General features: G+C 36.8%; 3 protein-coding genes across 3 annotated transcripts; 2 read left to right on the top strand and 1 right to left on the bottom strand.

Moving 5' to 3' along the window:
• Nucleotides 1–5,263: 5,263 nt before the first annotated feature.
• On the top strand, nt 5,264–9,268 carry LOC136803371 (hatching enzyme 1.2-like). Its single transcript, XM_067060096.1, has 6 exons — nt 5,264–5,450; nt 5,802–5,921; nt 6,714–6,849; nt 7,456–7,716; nt 8,036–8,295; nt 8,652–9,268. Exons 1-6 carry the CDS (start codon nt 5,333–5,335, stop codon nt 8,915–8,917), a joined length of 1,161 nt encoding a protein of 386 aa, XP_066916197.1. The 5' UTR covers nt 5,264–5,332; the 3' UTR covers nt 8,918–9,268.
• A 77-nt stretch (nt 9,269–9,345) lies between these two features.
• Nucleotides 9,346–12,328, bottom strand: LOC136803370 (uncharacterized). Its single transcript, XM_067060095.1, has 2 exons — nt 11,369–12,328; nt 9,346–10,666 (listed from the first exon to the last, which is right to left on the bottom strand). Exons 1-2 carry the CDS (start codon nt 11,853–11,855, stop codon nt 9,624–9,626), a joined length of 1,530 nt encoding a protein of 509 aa, XP_066916196.1. The 5' UTR covers nt 11,856–12,328; the 3' UTR covers nt 9,346–9,623.
• Nucleotides 12,329–13,639: 1,311 nt separating this feature from the next.
• On the top strand, nt 13,640–15,870 carry LOC136803395 (proline-rich transmembrane protein 1-like). The gene is made up of 4 exons (XM_067060115.1): nt 13,640–13,798; nt 14,220–14,569; nt 15,048–15,230; nt 15,704–15,870. The coding sequence occupies exons 1-4, from the start codon at nt 13,777–13,779 to the stop codon at nt 15,836–15,838; spliced, it is 690 nt and encodes a 229-aa protein (XP_066916216.1). The 5' UTR covers nt 13,640–13,776; the 3' UTR covers nt 15,839–15,870.
• Nucleotides 15,871–16,060: the final 190 nt, after the last annotated feature.

Here is a 16,060-nt window from a genome sequence, read left to right as displayed (position 1 = left end):
TTTTAAGTTTGAAACACTTTAGAAAAGTCAAACATGGTTTCAATTAACACACTAATTAACGGATGAGTGCTAATTAACAACGACGCGTGCCAGCCATTAAGTCATGTCGGCTTTTTGTACTTTACAATCACCGTAGGTTAATTGTCATCCAAAAAGTCAGTTTTCAATTACTGACGCAATTATGTTGCGTCCTGTCGGGAGGTCAATACCCTCGTGCAAAAAAACTACATACGTAAAATGGCTCGAGTCTTCCTGTACGTTGGGTCAGAATGTATTTAGTTTTGGTTTTTGGTTTTCTGATAATAATGACGAAAAGTTTGACACTCTTTCCAAGTATAATACATGTTTTTTTTATAAGAACAAATTAAGAACATTTTTAGGCTTAAATCTGAAAAAGTTAAGAACATCCTAAGGCTTCAAAAATATTGAATGTTCTTTTAAAAAAGGGGTTATCATCTACAGAAATCACCTTCCCCTCACGAAAAAAACTAGCAAAACTTTAAACAAAAAAAATGTACAGTTGCGCTCTTTGTTTCTTTTGACATGACTGATTTTAATTGCGAAATATTTTAATGAGTTTCCAAGATGGAAATCGATCTTTTTATAATACAAAGAAAAATGATAATTACGTTCCCTACATGAAGCCAAAATTTCACCGGTTTAGCTGGAATAGGAAATTCATTGAGCGTGAAACAAATAGCAAACGTGCGTCTAGTTCCGCGGTTTCCCGTAGACATTTGCCAAATCCCCCGTATACAAGGAAATAGTCATCAATAATGACGTCATAACTTAGGTCTCTATATGTTTTCAGAAAAGTATAAATACTGCTAGATTAGCATCAAATCATCAGGAGCATTTTTACAATCGCACTTTTTGGATTGTAAAGCAGCTTAAAGTTGGTCGTGTTCGTTATTGAATATTTCCCCGCTATAAGGGGAAATATTAGTTAAAAAGGCATTTCTCCGATCCTTGGCTACTTACGCCCTTTTTGCGCCCTTAAAGGGGCAATCCGCCACCACATTGCGAAGTTTGTTTTTGTTTTCATTTGCCTTAGTTATTCAGACAAAATCGCACGGATTTACCTTGATGTTACGCGCATGTTTTTGAGTAATCAAGACACGAATAATTCAGATCAAAATACAAAATGGACAGAGGCTTTTTAAAAGTTATAACTCTTTTCTGACGAACAAAAAACATACAATTTTCATCTAATTGGAGACCAATAGTTACATGAAATGTGAGGCTAACACTTCAACTGTAATCATCAGTAATTTCAAGAGTTTTTCATCATTGATTACAAAGATATCCATGGATTACCTCTTCCGAATACCAAACCAACCAACTTAAAGATTTCAGAGACATTTGCTTGACATGAAGAAAACGCTACATCCCCATAACTTTGGACATTAAATGGTTGGGAAAATGGTATTAACATTCTATTGAGATGTGAAACTGGTTCAAGTTGAAGAATTGATGAGAAAAATGGGCAGTACGAGAAATATTTTTGCTTTGAAATACAAACTCTTATATGGACAATATCTCTGGAACAAGTTATATGAGATTTGTTTACCGAGTGACCCCAAAACAAAGTCTTTAATGCTTGGTTCTTACATTCATGAGGTCAGAGGTTTTGTGGATTTTCCAAACTTTTGAAACTTGTGTGATTGTTTTGGTTGTTTTCCTGACTAAAGACACTTTTGAATGTGTGATTGTTTTCCCCGACTAGAGATACTGTGAGCGTGTATTTAATAAACATATTGCATCTTGGCTTGGAGTATATTTTTGAATGTTTTAACGGCGACGTCATTACTTGTTTGGATTGTTGTAGTGTTATCTTTTAGGGGTCACTCACATATCGATTCTACCCACGACTAACGTCGAATTGACGCTAATTTGAAACCCCCCCCCACCCCCACCTCTTAACGTCAAAGTTCAAAAATTATCAAAAATCGATGAAAATTTTCTCCTTCACTTTCATCATTGTTTCGTCGTCAGCCATCTTTAATTTCGCTACGGCTTGCTCAGCACGTGCGTTTGCGTAGGGTAAAATGGCGAAATGCGAAAATCGAATTTGGCAAAAAATTTTTGAAAAATGACCCTACAAGATTTGACTATATCTTTTTATTCCATGAAGAGATTACTTTCAAATAAAAAATGTATCAACAATGAATGGGTAAGCTTTCTAGAAATCCAAACATAAATTGTATAGCTTTTACCAAAAAATAGCACTTTAGGATCAGAAACAGTCAAAAACCAGTTTTTTCCAATTTTCTTCGAGTTACAGGAATTAATTCCTTGTTTGTTTTGATCTGAAATTTTCAGTAGGGGTGGCCATCATGGTTTCCTTGCTCATATCAGGGGGGGCCGAGCCGGGGGTAAGAGAATTAAAGTTTCTAAGTAAAATCTTAATTATCACCCAAAAAAGTGCCTTTTTTATGTAAATATCTTTTGAATAGATTGTCCCAGCCTTATCCCTCTTTCAGTAAAGCTTCCTATACCTTTTGTCCTTCAGAAAAACCAAAAATATTGGCCTTAATTGCTTGCTTTCAGTTCCTGTAGCCAGTAGTGTGACCCCCTGTATTTCTATTTTTGACCCCCTGTATTTCACGCGGGTTTTTTAATAGAAAAGTCACATGACTCAAATCCCGCAGTCTTATTGGACTAGAGAAAGCGAAAGTGAAATCGCGCGATCTGATTGGATGAAAAAAGACCGCGGGAGCTGGAAACGAATGGAATTCTCTAGAATTCTCATTTTAAATTCAAGATGGCGGCGAGAAAAGCACGTCTTTTGCTTTGGACGAAAGGTTGTAAATTCTGGTTGATTTTAAGGTTTTATCTTATCTTATCTCATTTACTTTAATTAGTAGAGGCTTCTTCAATGTTTGGGGAAGGTAAGTCTGTAAAAGTTATTTGTTTTTCGGTGGAAAAAAGTGTTTAAAAAAGCATTTTTTGTGCTCAAGGTATATTTTTCTTCGCAAATTTTTGTCTTCAATCTTAAATAGATGAACGAGTATTTGACTGATGCTTATGATTTTTCCATAGAACATAGTAAAACTATTCAGGAACTTAGACCTTTTTACAGAATTTCAAAAAATCTGTTAGTTCTGGAGATATATTGAAAAGTTTAGACATGGGTAGTTTGCGTTCGTGTTTCGCGTTCCCAAACCAAACGCACGTGATCAGGCAGATAATTTCTAAACTGCTTTCAGAAAGTTGCCGGAATTAATTATCTCCATAATCATAGTCAACAGAAAAGTCGCATTTCACAAAAAAAGACAGACCGTGGGCGAAATTCAAAGGCTGTGCGGACCGTTCTTAGCGTCAAAGACTCTAACCCACCCACCCCTTCGCGTCAATTTGACGTTAGTCGTGGGAAGAATCGATATGTGAGTAACCCCTTAGTGCTCCAATGTTTCGTAGGACCCTGCCGACGCACCGGACTTAACGAACACCGGACACGCGAAAGTCCGGTGTAAAATGAGAATTTTTTTTACCACCGGACAAATTTCTACACCGGACTTAAGGAAGTCGGATGTACGGTGTCGGAGAAGGATACTTTTTCCCACCGGGCAATCAAAACACCGGACATGACCAGTCCGGTGCGTCCGGTGTTTCTTAATTTTTTGTTTCATAAATGTCCGGCGTCCAAAATTCCCTGTATGCAACACCGGACTTATTGTGTCCGGTGTAGCGAAAGGATACTTTTTGCCACCGGACAAATACACCGGACAGTCCGGTGCGTCGGCAGGGTCCTTGTTTCGTACACGGCAAAAATATAAACCTTGTCTGCTTGAGCAGATTGATTTACATTCTCAACAAAGAAGTCGATAGAAAAACTAATTGTCCGATATTTCAGGTTGACATATATTCTTGACAAAGAGGTCGACAGAATAAAGCATCTCCTCTTTTTTGGATTAGATTGGTGTCAAGAGATTCATATATATTAACAAACTTCCACATAAATATAAACATGAAGGTAATCCAAGGCAATTTCAACCAAGCACACGAAATGTGTGAAACGTTCGTTTTTAATCTTAGATTTCTGGCCACCTCCCCCTGTTCGTTTTCGTTCGCTTTTTGGCTGACCCCCTCCCCCCCCCCCCCTCAGCGACCGTACTTTTTGAATGGCCCCTTAAAGAAGTCATTGCCAAAAAAATGACAAAACGGTCACAATGCAATTCCTTGACCTTTGCCTTTATGATTCCAATAAAAACTGCTGATTTGGCCTATCCCATTTGTGCTGGTTTCCTTGATTTTTAACAAACTTAGCTTTACTGTTCTTTTGTTATACATTTTTTTAATATACATTATATACATAACATTTTGTGCTTAATCTGACAGTTAGTCACACTGCTGTGACTTGGCTGCTGCACGTTTTATTTTGTTTTAAACTTTCAAGTTTTAATTAATTGTCTTGCGAACTTGATTCAGGCAACTCTCATCCTTGTTGTGCAAATACATCCTGTAGATGACTGATGTTGTTTTTTCTGAAAGCTAGATTTCCTAGTGTGACTAACTGTCTGAGGTTTACATTCAGTGTAATTTTTAAAACACATGACTACAATATGCAACGTTCCTCACTTTGACATTTTCTTGTTATGAACCCTCATTACGCTCTTTTTTTATAAGAACCATGAAATTTGAGTTAGCCTGATTGTTCTTATAAAAAAAGAGTGTATGCTGTTAACCCTTTCAGTACCGAGCCCTTTTTTCTATTTTTTTAGCCTACACTTTTTTATAAGGGTATGGTTACGTACGTAATGCCCGAAGTTTTTATCATCTTATCTTGGAGATGAGCTTACTTTTTTAAATACAGTAGAGTCTCCCTAACTCGTTCCTCTATTACTCGAACGTCTCCTTACCTCGAACAAATTCGTTGGCAGCATGAAAATCTCCTAATAAACTCTTATAAAAAAACCTCCATATATCGAATGTTCCCCTTTTTTGGCTCCATAACTCGAATTTTGTTTTCCTTTCCTGAACTTGAAAAATATAAGCAATCTGATTGGCTAAGAGACAAACCATATTTCTTTTTTGAAAATTTTGATTTTTGGGCCTGGGGTCGAGTTTTCATTTTTTTCAAAATCTTTAACTGCTACAATCAGACCTTTAAATAATAAATAATTCGAAAGTTACTGAAGTCGAGCCCAGTGCGGTGTGCAAGCCTGGACGGCCTCAAGTTGAAACGTTTTTTTTTTCGATCAGGCAGTCCAACTGCAAGTGTAAGGGGAAATATTTAGTCGCATTTGTGCGAATCTTGTTCTTATTCGATTCTTATTCAGTTTGGTGAACGCAATAACTTTGTAAAAGTTTTAAAGAAACAATCTTGAAAATGAAGGGTATATTCTACATTTTTTCAACTTTTTGTGTCTTTGCATTTCTCCATGGTCATCCCTTGGAACAGGGCGAAGAAGAATCAGCATTTGAAAATATCAACAAAGCAAATCAAGGTTTGTAAATCTTATCTTTTGAATTTTTTGCTTTTGATTTTTTCCCATCATTTTTGCATACCAATTAAGCTTTAAATTACGGAGCCAGTATTGTGCTGATTTTGAAAATTCTGAAATTTCAGCACCATTAAGGATTACCTTGCAAACAAGTCTCACATGCTACCTCTAAAAGCTAAACCATTGGCAAAGGCTTGGTGAAGTGACACCGGGCTTGACCCTAAGACTTTTTTTATGAGAAAGAGTCACCTTAAAGACTTCGTCAGTCAGGAAGAACTTAAACTTAACTTAAACTTAACTTAAAGATTTATAATTCTACATAATTCCAATGACCTTGCTGTTTTTCTTCCATAGATCTCCCAATTGATCTTGAGCAAGGAGATATGATGATACTTCAAGATGGCGCAGTTGACAAGAAATACAACCGTTATTGGAAAGATGGTTATGTCCCTTACACCATATCTAATCAATTTGGTAAGTTTTATAGCTCGTTAAAATGAATAATATTTGCAAACAATTGGTTCAAAGCTCTAAGCACTTTAATGGTTTTTGTTTTTAAATAAGAGTGATATCGTTTGCTTACTAATCAATTTTAATTCATAAGCTTTTTCACATTTGATTGACACAGATGTGGAGCAAGATTGGTCAGAAAAATGAAAAAAAAAAAAACATTTTTTCGCTTATATCAGCACAGTATAACAATAGGCAGACACTGCCTGATATGAATTATCTGTCTGATATTAAACAGAAAAATAAAACTTTTGATGACACGTGGTTCGCGCAATGTTTACATTTTACTACTGTAATGTCCCTTTAATAAAGACCAATTTTTAAGAAACTGAGTTCTAATGTCTATGTTTATGTTTGTCGTTTGGTTGCGTGGTGATTGTTTTGCTTCAGATGATAATAATACTAATAAGCTTATCTAATACGTATCTAGACGATGCTATCACCCGTTTAAAGGTCAGTAAACGCGGGAAAAAGTTCGGGCGTCAGGGCGGTTTACGGGAAAAAAGTGCTTACTCCACCCGAATTTATCACGCGTCTCCTAAACTATTCCCTTTTTTAGTGATCTTCTGTAGACGATAGGATCGTCTAATACGTATCCCAAATCTGAAAATGAGAATCATCGAAGCCGTCCACCAATTTAGGTAGATTCTCTTACAAGATAGAGCCTTTACTGTGAATACGTGCTTGAGTGTACGCGGAAAAATCAGGATCTGCTCGAGATTAGTCATTAAATCGCTAATTTTCAATCATATGTAGGATCGGATGAGAAGCAGAGAATTCGAAGTGCATTAGATGATATCATGGAAGCTGCCAGATGTCTTACATTCCAAGAATTCAATGTCGGTGCATCAAACGTACCAACAGCCCACGTTCGAGTCATCAAAAGTTCAGGGTAAGGTACCAGTGAACTGTCTCATACCCAGAGCCACTTACACTAATTTTTTGTACTTCAATGATGGACGTGGAGATAATCGTCCGCGCAATCAGAGTTATAAAAAACAAACTAAGGGACTGTGTTCGAGCTTGGGAGATGAGTTGTCGAAAACATGGAAGGCCCAATCTAATAGGGGAAGGCATTAACAAGAAAGCTTAAGTCCCTCACTATTTTGGTAAAAAATATTTCTGAGCCTTGAAGGCACTAAATCAACACGTTTAGCCCCTCAATTTTTAAAATCTGTGTTTAAAACCATAGCAGACTTCTTTAATTTACTCATCTCTAACACTGAGTCCCTGAGTTCAACTCTCAAACCTGCATTTCTTACAAACCTTTGATAATTCAAATTTCTAAATAATTTCTTATAATTACTTTTTCTTTAATTCTTTCCAAAAGTCCGTGGATCATCTGCGCTTATCTCGGGTAACTCCTGCAATCACAAATTTACTCCTCTCCGTCTCATGGCTCTCCTAAAGTCCCAATATTTCGATACCACCAATCAACTCTTATAATAATCATTATGAAGTTTTAGACAGAAATTTCTAACCTGTGTCTATTTTTTAGATGTTGGTCATTGGTTGGCCGTACAGGACGTCAACAAGATTTATCGTTAGGTAATGGTTGTGTTTACACTGGTACCATAATTCATGAATTTCTTCACGCTATTGGATTCTATCATGAGCAGAGTCGACCTGATCGTGATTCATACATCCGAATCAATTGGGGGGACATCCAATCAGGACGTGAACATAATTTCAATATACAGAAGAATATCAACAGCCTTGGTATCAAGTATGACCCGAAAAGTGTCATGCATTATTCAAAGTAAATTATTTTACCGTACCTCGTAAAAAATTTTTTTATAAAAAGCGTGTGCAAATCCCATGAGATTGTTGGTTTCAAAGAGCTTTTAAGGGCAACCCTGTTTCTTTAATCTCCAAACCATGGAAAGTGAAATTTCCATACATATTATAGTACCAAGATTTTCTTTTTCCATATCGGAATTTCATTTTTCTCCATTGGCTTATATTTTTGCGATGAGTAGAAGACACAAATTCAGGAAAAAATATTAAAAGGTGGTAGAGTAAGATTCGTTGAACACGGAACTTGTACAGAGCTTAATTCTTACCTCTCAACTTTACAGTGGTGCTTTCGCCAAAAGCAGAGGATTGAAAACGATTGAATGGAAAGCCGATCCTTCCATGTCTCTTGGTGGACGAGTTTTAACAGCGAGTGATAAACAACAAATCAATCTCAAGTACTGTAAAGGACCAGTAACAACTACTACAACTCGTACCACAAAAACTCGACCAACTCGACCAACAACTCGATCAACTCGACCAACAACTCGACCAACCCGACCCACAAAATCCACTGTTAGACCGACAGCTCCTCCAACTGAAGGTAAGTCAACAAATATCAACAAATGAAAATTCTTTACCGCACTCAATAATCCAAAGTCATATTTTCCGAGGGTAAAATAAATTTGAGACCCCAAACAAAAGCTTCCTTTTGTTTCTTTCCTTAATCGTAAACAGCATCATACCAAGATGGTATATGGGAAATAAACAAAAATCGATCTCGGTGACGACAGGAAAGAACATTTCACTTATCATAAGATCGGAAAAAACTTTTTGCTGAAAAATTCTTCCCCAACGAAAAATTCTTAAAAGACGTTCCAGACCCTTCTTCTGTAAGAATGTAAAAGTAGAAAGAAAGACCTTACTTTTTACTGTATGAATAATCTATTCTACTCGTAGTTTGTGGTGACAAATCAGGATTTTGTATCAGTGCTCGCCGATACCAGGGACGTTGCGGGACTCGATTATCCTTTCTCTGTCCAAGATCATGCAGAAAATGTACTGGGCCCGAAGATGAGAAATGTTTGAACTTGAAAGACCAGCGAAACAATTGTTTGAGGAAATCACAAAAAGGAGAATGTCGAATCCGTAATTACCGTCGAAAATGGAGAATGAAGAATGATTGTCCAAGAACATGTTGCGAACGTGGTGAGCTTTATAAATAAGTACGTTATAAGGAAACTTTAAGGTTAGATACACATTTTCGACCGTAGCCGCCATTAATCGCGCGGGCATTTTTTGTTCGTTTTACCACCCTAAAACCGTCCTAGTCTTTTTTCGCAACTATAGACGAACGATAGAAAATAATATAAAAAAGGATTGGATCGAGTTTAGGGGGATAATTAAATAATAAAGTCACACGCGCCTGACCGCGCGACTACGGTCGAAAATGTGTATTAGATTGAAAGTTTCTGAAATTCATTTTAACATTCACGTTTATTAAAAAATAGGAGTTCTTTGATGAAATGAATTTGAGTATCCTCGAGAAATTATTTTTTGTAGTCTTTCTTTACGACGCAGTTTTTGCTTTTCAAAGGTTTGGCCAACCTAAAACAAAAACAACAGGAAATCTGTTTTCAGCCTTAAAAAACTGTTAAAGATGAGTGAAGGGCTTGAGTATGAAAAAGTATGACTTTCAAGCTCACAACTTTTATCCATACAACTAATTAATATTTTCCAGATTTCTAATATTTTTAATATAATACTTTTTAAAGTTGTGATATCTTTCAAATTTTTAATATTTTCTAGAATTTTTTAAACCATGCAATTTTTAGTATTTTCATTATTTTATTTATTCTCAAAAAAATCATTTTTGAAACGGTCATTATATTGTTATAAAAAAATAATTGGTATATTTGTCTTTTTATAAGCTCAAAAGTCAAAAACCTTTAATATGCCACGCCCTTTAGTTGCCATAACAGATAAGCCTTTCACTAATGTCTTCATTGAAGATCTCATATTTTTCTCCACAACTTTTGCAAAGTCTGCGTTTAACCATTCACTGTTATAAGATAAAACACAAAACATTTTCTTGTTGAGGGCAGCAGCACTTGCGAAAATTGTATTATGTGTTAAACTAGTAGCATAGCATTGCTTGGCCTTTACTATATCTGTTGACTGTAGTTTCTGGAAACCATCGCAATTGCCAATATTGCTAAAAAGGATCCCTTGAGGTGCATACTGAATTCCTTTCTGGAAGAAATTGTTTCTTTGAAGAATCACTACAGAGTCAATCAGATCACTGGCTGGAGCTGGTCCCTTAAAACTACGAACACTTTCTGATACTTCGTGAGCATATTTGAGAAACTCTGCTACATTCTCTGTTGGTTGTGGTCGAATTTTCTGCGCCACAGATTGAACGTGAACTGCTACCGGTAACGGTGATGTAGACAGGGCCTTATTGAAGCGACGAACGTCAACTGGATATCGTATCTCGTGTATATTAGCCTTAAAGTGCGGAAAATGATTCTCGCATTCTTTCATAGCATTACCAATCAACAGCATCAACATAGCTTGGAAGGATAGTGAATTTTCTTTACAAACACGGCGAAAATTAAATGCTGTTTCTTCATCGATCTCAAATTGATGAAACTCTGTACAACCGTTGTTATTTTTGTTTTCAAAGACCCTCATTGGTGGAGGTTTAGGTTTCAGATTCAACATTGAGATCAAGGAGATTCCAACACCAAGAGCTTTTTCTTTCAAAAATGGTACTGGATATTGTTGATATGATTCTTGCGGTGCCTTTAGATTCGAATAAATCTCAGTGGTCGATTTCGTAAGCTGTATCGAATCTGATTGGTCAATTGACTTAATGCTTAGTTCATCCCCATTCAGCAGATTGTTTAGAGTAGGTAGGAATTGAGCAAATGCGAAATCAGATATGGACAAACCATCCAGTATAGCATGACTACCTGTCAATGAAAAAAGTTTTTGAGATCTATGAACACTGGAACAATCTTTTCCTTTCCCCTTCCTTAAAGGTAGTGTAAAACTAAATTTTCAAATCTATTAAAAAAATTGGTGAAAATTTATACTTTTAAGGTGTTTTTATCATTTAGAACAAATAGTATTTTCTTTTGGACAAAAGGTTTTGGACTTTCCTAAATTTACTCAATATATCTCATCTCATTCAAAACATTTTCCTTTGTCGAACAAATGACAGTACATACATTTTGGTTGGTTTGGTGTTAATAGTCTTTCTGTTAATACATTTTAGACAACCATGAATTTTCAAACAACCCTGTCTCACAGCCCCGCTGGAACATTTTTCCTCGATGGGGATAAAAACTCCTATCGAAATCCCAATGGGGATAGAAATTCCATTGTTCCAAGGTTAACAAATCCAGTGGGGATGGTTTTGGAGTGCAATTTTTAAACTTTGAATGTCTAAAGGGAATAAGATCAAAATCAATATCCCAGTGGGGCTGAAATTACAGGGTTTTTTCCCACCGGGGACGAAATCCAGTATGGGGCTGGGTTCCAAACGGGTCTGTGACACAGGGGTGTTTTTAAACAAAAGTACGTGACTCCTTTGATTCCTAACAGTATGGAATATGGTCCAACCCCCTTGAAAGTCAAAAAGCTATTCCAGTTAATACGTTAATATGACATACTTATAAAAACAAGGGTGTATGAATACGTCCCATCAACATCATCAGTATTTTCCGTAAGATTTGATTCAATCCAGAGAGCTCTCCATACAGGGCCTTCAGCAAAATCAAATGGCTTATTCTTGATATTATCTCTCAACGCTACATTCCAATCCTGTATATTATCATTTGTTTGACATTCTAAATCAATCCAATGACCTGTTTCCATATCTAAATCTTCAATCTCCTGGAATTCATCATATCCATCCGTATTGGTTCTTATTCGGGAACGTAACAACATATGTTTCTTGGATTCCTCGTTCAAGCTCTTCCTAACCATATCTGGAGGAATAGGATTCGAAGATTCCAAAATGACAACAAAGATTGCAAAAGACTGTGGTGGATTCAATAACGCACTGTGGTGATAAACAGATTCGGTTGCCGACAATGTTCGCTTGTTGTCTCGGTGGGCAACAGGTTTAATATAGATTTCTTCAAGATTGTCTGCCATGATTATATAGTCTGTTTCACTATTTTGGATTCAGAGTGTATATTTGTTGCCACGACTTTCGTTTTGAAATGTCTTCTCCCGACGGGGTCTTCTCTCTTGACGATTCAATGTTAAAACTTTCAAGCTTCAGGCAACTCACACACAGGCTACGCAAATAATATCAATATCAAAAGTCCATAGTATAATACTTTAAAAAGATTGTCCACATGTTATAAAAATGATTCCCTGCTATGCTCTTTGTTATAATAGACATGAAAACTTCAACTTTATACCACTTTCTATAATTTAATCATCTCTTTATGACTGTTATAAGCTATGATTTCGCCATAACTCTTTATTTACATTTTTTCGAGACACCCTGATAATAAACCTTATCGGAGTTTTTTATTTTTCTAAATAAGCGATGCATTGTGGGATTGTTTCGAGTGTATTACAATAGAATTCCCTCGAGGAATTTCTAAGAGATTTCTATTGTAATACATTCGAAACAATCCCACAATGCATCGCTTTTATAGAAAAATAAAAAACTCCGATAAGGTCTATTGATAAATGACGACTAAGAGAAACTAGGGGGTGGAGTGTCCTTTTCCCACAACAATCAGGCTAATAATGTTAAATTAACACACAACAGTAGAGATGTTTTGTTGAAAAACAAAAACCAAAGGAAAGAAAAGCTAATTGATAATTGTCAAAATCTTCCCGTTTGCTTTTTTAGCACAGATACACGGTTTTTTATAAGAAAAAACTATGTAAGAACATAAGGCTTTGATTATCAAATTCTACGAACAATAAAAACATACGACAGAGCTCCCTCTTTTTTAAAGGCCTCGGCAATTAGGTAAAAAAATTTGATGTCGGATATATCCGACATTGGCAAGTAGAGTGAAAATTTGCATGTCGGATATATACGACATTGGCACGGAAAGGGCTAGACGTCAAGACTACACGCTTTTTTTATAAGTATTCACTTTATTAGAATGTCCAATTAAGAATATGCTAAGAATACCACGATCGTGGAAATTGGCTACTGAAGCTAAGAATGTCATTTTTAGAGCATTTCCAATTAATTTTAAATTGTCAATTACCCCAAGTAAGGCCCACTCCTTTCACGAAAATGCAATTTTAAGCTTGAGACATATGTACTAAATGTCAAATCTAGTCTGAATTAGGATCCTAAGAATGCTGTAAGAATATTTTAGGATGATTTTCCCAAAAAAGTTAAGAATAGCCATGATGAAATGTATTTACACCATTCTTATAAAAAAAGAAGCAAGTATGTCGTAGCTAAGGCTAGTTTAATCTAAGAGAAATATTTAAGCCTCGATGGTGATTTAAGCCTCAAATAGTCCTTAAACTATTCTCATTCTTTACTTAGTATAAAATTGAGACATTTTAATGATACTACTTAGAACCTTAAATTCCCTTAAATTCAGACATTCATACCCTGAGATTAGATTGTGATTGTTTTCTGCCCACCACGCTGAAGCTCTAAAGGGATGGATGAAAACATAACAATTTGACGAATATGCTATCTCAAATAAATCGTAAGGACCGTGTTCATTTAAAAGAACTGGGAATGACAACAAAGTTGCGTGATTGTCTTTATGAATACCGTGCAGGTTATTCCAAATCGCTTCAGTCACTTTATCGTCCTCAAAAGTGCAAATAAATAAACTCGCTGTTTTCGATGCGAGAAGGGGCGCCAAAAAATCGACGTCAAAACTGAGGTTCGAAAGAAGACATTGTGCTGAAAATGAAGTGACGTCACAATGTAAAATAATTTTATGTCGTTGTAAAAATATGGCGATAGGAGAGATGGTTGCGAGAAAAATGTTCGATCGCCAGAAAAGGTAACCCCTTACCGAAGAATGATGACACATTACATTGAAGATTGAATTTTTTGCAAAAATACCAAATCCAGATGGATAACAACGGTGGACAAGGTCAGTATCTTGACGCTTTCGATGAGCACCTCGTCGGCACCCTGGGTTGACTTAGCCCAGGGGCCACTTATAGCTATTTAATATACAAGTGGCCCGGCGTAATGTGGTAGACTCCATTTTTTCGGCTTTGCTCTGAGCACGTAGTGAATTTATTCCACGAGATCCAGTCCCTTTTTGGAGAAAAACAAACAGATTTAACCGATAGTAAAAAATATTAAGATATCGATATCCTTTATCTAGTATATACTTCACTGGACTCAGCTCCATCAAAATCATCAGGAAGCGAAATTCAGTCAGGCAAAGGTTCGCGCACTTGTCAAGCGGGTGGGAATTGAACCTCGGTCACATGTGCAGCAACCGGGGTTAATAACCACTATACCACCACAATACCTTAAAATTCTTTTGAATTGTTCTACCAAAGCTCCACCTCAAGATCCCACAGCTTATCAGTATAACAATCCAACCCCTCAACAAGGCTACAATGGACAACCCAATACTGTAACAGCACAACCAACTCCTCTATATACTCAAATAGCTGATAACCAGGCAACACAAGACCCTAATATGGTCAGTCAACCTCCTCAGCACCAAACTTTCCAGCAACAACCGTCTCCTCAGCCTCAGCCACAGCCTGCCCCCAATCCACAACAACCCTACTACCCACCACAGCAACAGCCGCAACAACAGCTTCTTGGTTACGGCTACCAGCAGCCACCAACACCTGCACAGCCAGCGTTCATTTCCCAACAGCCAATGGCACACCAACAACAGGTAATATCTTCATCTCATTTTTTATCGGGAACTTTTCTCGTTATTGCAAAGACCTGTCCTTTCTCTTGAGTTGCTAAATGTTAGTCACCACAGCAGGGCCCACGCCACCGGGAAGGCTAGGGAGCCCTGTCCCCCCTTTTTTGCAAAGTAAAAATTTTTGGTTGCGCCTCCTTAGACTCTATATTCATTGCCCCCACTTTCAATTTAATGGCGTGGGCCCTGCACGGACGAAAGGAATGGATTCCTGTGATAACAATTTTTATACGTGTTCACTGTTTTTATGATAATCTCATGCTCATTCTCAACCACACATTTTTCAATCTTGTAAAGCCCTACCTAAACGTCTGCATAATATTGCTGTTTACCGAGTTTATCTTACTTCAAAATAGGTTTTAGTTTGGTCGGGGTTTAGTTGAAGATTGTTTAAAACTAGATTTTCGGGATTTTCTCTAAAATGCTGAATTTTTTTCCATTATAGGTAGTTAGCCCAGAAGGCGTGGTACTTAATATGCCCAAGAACGGAACACCCCTTCAACAGCAGCCTATTGGTCAAGCAGGTGTTGCCGTACAGCCACCGCCTAATCATTTAGTTTGCTCCTGGCTTGCTTGTGCATTGTGTTTTTGGCCCATTGGTTTGGCTGCTGTCTGGCACTCATATAAGGTAATGTTATGCAGCTGATTTATATACACTCTTTTTTATAAGAGAATGAATAATGGTCTTCGTCAAATAGTGATTGAGTATGTGGCAATTTTTTGAAAAGCCCCTTCCCCCTAATATCACTGTTGATATGAGCTCTTTCTGAGCATGGTGGCAACCTTTCCACCAATCAACATTGATACTAGCGGGGGAAGGGAATTCTTGCCACAATATTTAATCACAGATTTTAGATATAATTTAAATGCCATCATGAATATGTTTTAATGAGCTAACTAATGATGTAAAACTACTACATACAGAAAAAAGTTAGCCAAACACTACAGAAGCTCATCCAAGACGGAACAAGCCAAAAGCGTTGAGATTGAGATACTTGGCTCCTTGCAGTGGCAATAATTATATATCTGTTACTTTTATTTCTGCACCTTAGGCTCCCTGCGGTGGCAATAATTACATGTATTTTACTTTTATTTCCGCAGGTTGATACTGCAGTAGGACAAGGCAATTACATCGAAGCAGAACTCAATTCAAAACGTGCCAAACAGTTTTCAACTGTTGCCATCGTTATCGGGATCATAGGAATAATATTAATAGCCATCCAATTACAAGCATGATTCAAGATAGAAATATAAAAAATATAATTATATATCTGTTACTTTTATTTCTGCACTTTAAGCTCCTTGCGGTGGCAATAATTATGTGTCTTTTACTTTTATTTCCGCAGGTTGATACTGCGGTAGGACAAGGCAATTACATAGAAGCAGAACTCAATTCAAAACGCGCCAAACAGTTTTCAACTGCTGCCATCATTATCGGGATCATAGGAATAATATTGA

The sequence above is a fragment of the Clytia hemisphaerica genome, unplaced genomic scaffold (genome assembly GCF_902728285.1).
Source record: "Clytia hemisphaerica strain Z4C2 unplaced genomic scaffold, Clytia hemisphaerica genome assembly, whole genome shotgun sequence".
NCBI classification, from domain to species: domain Eukaryota; kingdom Metazoa; phylum Cnidaria; class Hydrozoa; order Leptothecata; family Clytiidae; genus Clytia; species Clytia hemisphaerica.
The sequence above is the reverse complement of the archived record's forward strand: the minus strand, read 5'-3'. Positions and strand labels throughout refer to the sequence as shown.

Excerpts from the sequence above, each read along its gene's own strand:
- LOC136803371 (XM_067060096.1), top strand. The coding sequence starts at position 5,333 with ATGAAGGGTATATTCTACATTTTTTCAACTTTTTGTGTCTTTGCATTT. Across the intron at positions 5,451-5,801 it reads TATCAACAAAGCAAATCAAG|ATCTCCCAATTGATCTTGAG; the intron begins GTTTGTAAATCT and ends TTTCTTCCATAG. Across the intron at positions 7,717-8,035 it reads AGTGTCATGCATTATTCAAA|TGGTGCTTTCGCCAAAAGCA; the intron begins GTAAATTATTTT and ends TCAACTTTACAG.
- LOC136803370 (XM_067060095.1), bottom strand. The coding sequence starts at position 11,855 with ATGGCAGACAATCTTGAAGAAATCTATATTAAACCTGTTGCCCACCGA. Across the intron at positions 10,667-11,368 it reads ATACACCCTTGTTTTTATAA|GTAGTCATGCTATACTGGAT; the intron begins GTATGTCATATT and ends TTTCATTGACAG.
- LOC136803395 (XM_067060115.1), top strand. The coding sequence starts at position 13,777 with ATGGATAACAACGGTGGACAAG. Across the intron at positions 13,799-14,219 it reads GGATAACAACGGTGGACAAG|CTCCACCTCAAGATCCCACA; the intron begins GTCAGTATCTTG and ends GTTCTACCAAAG. Across the intron at positions 14,570-15,047 it reads CAATGGCACACCAACAACAG|GTAGTTAGCCCAGAAGGCGT; the intron begins GTAATATCTTCA and ends TTTCCATTATAG.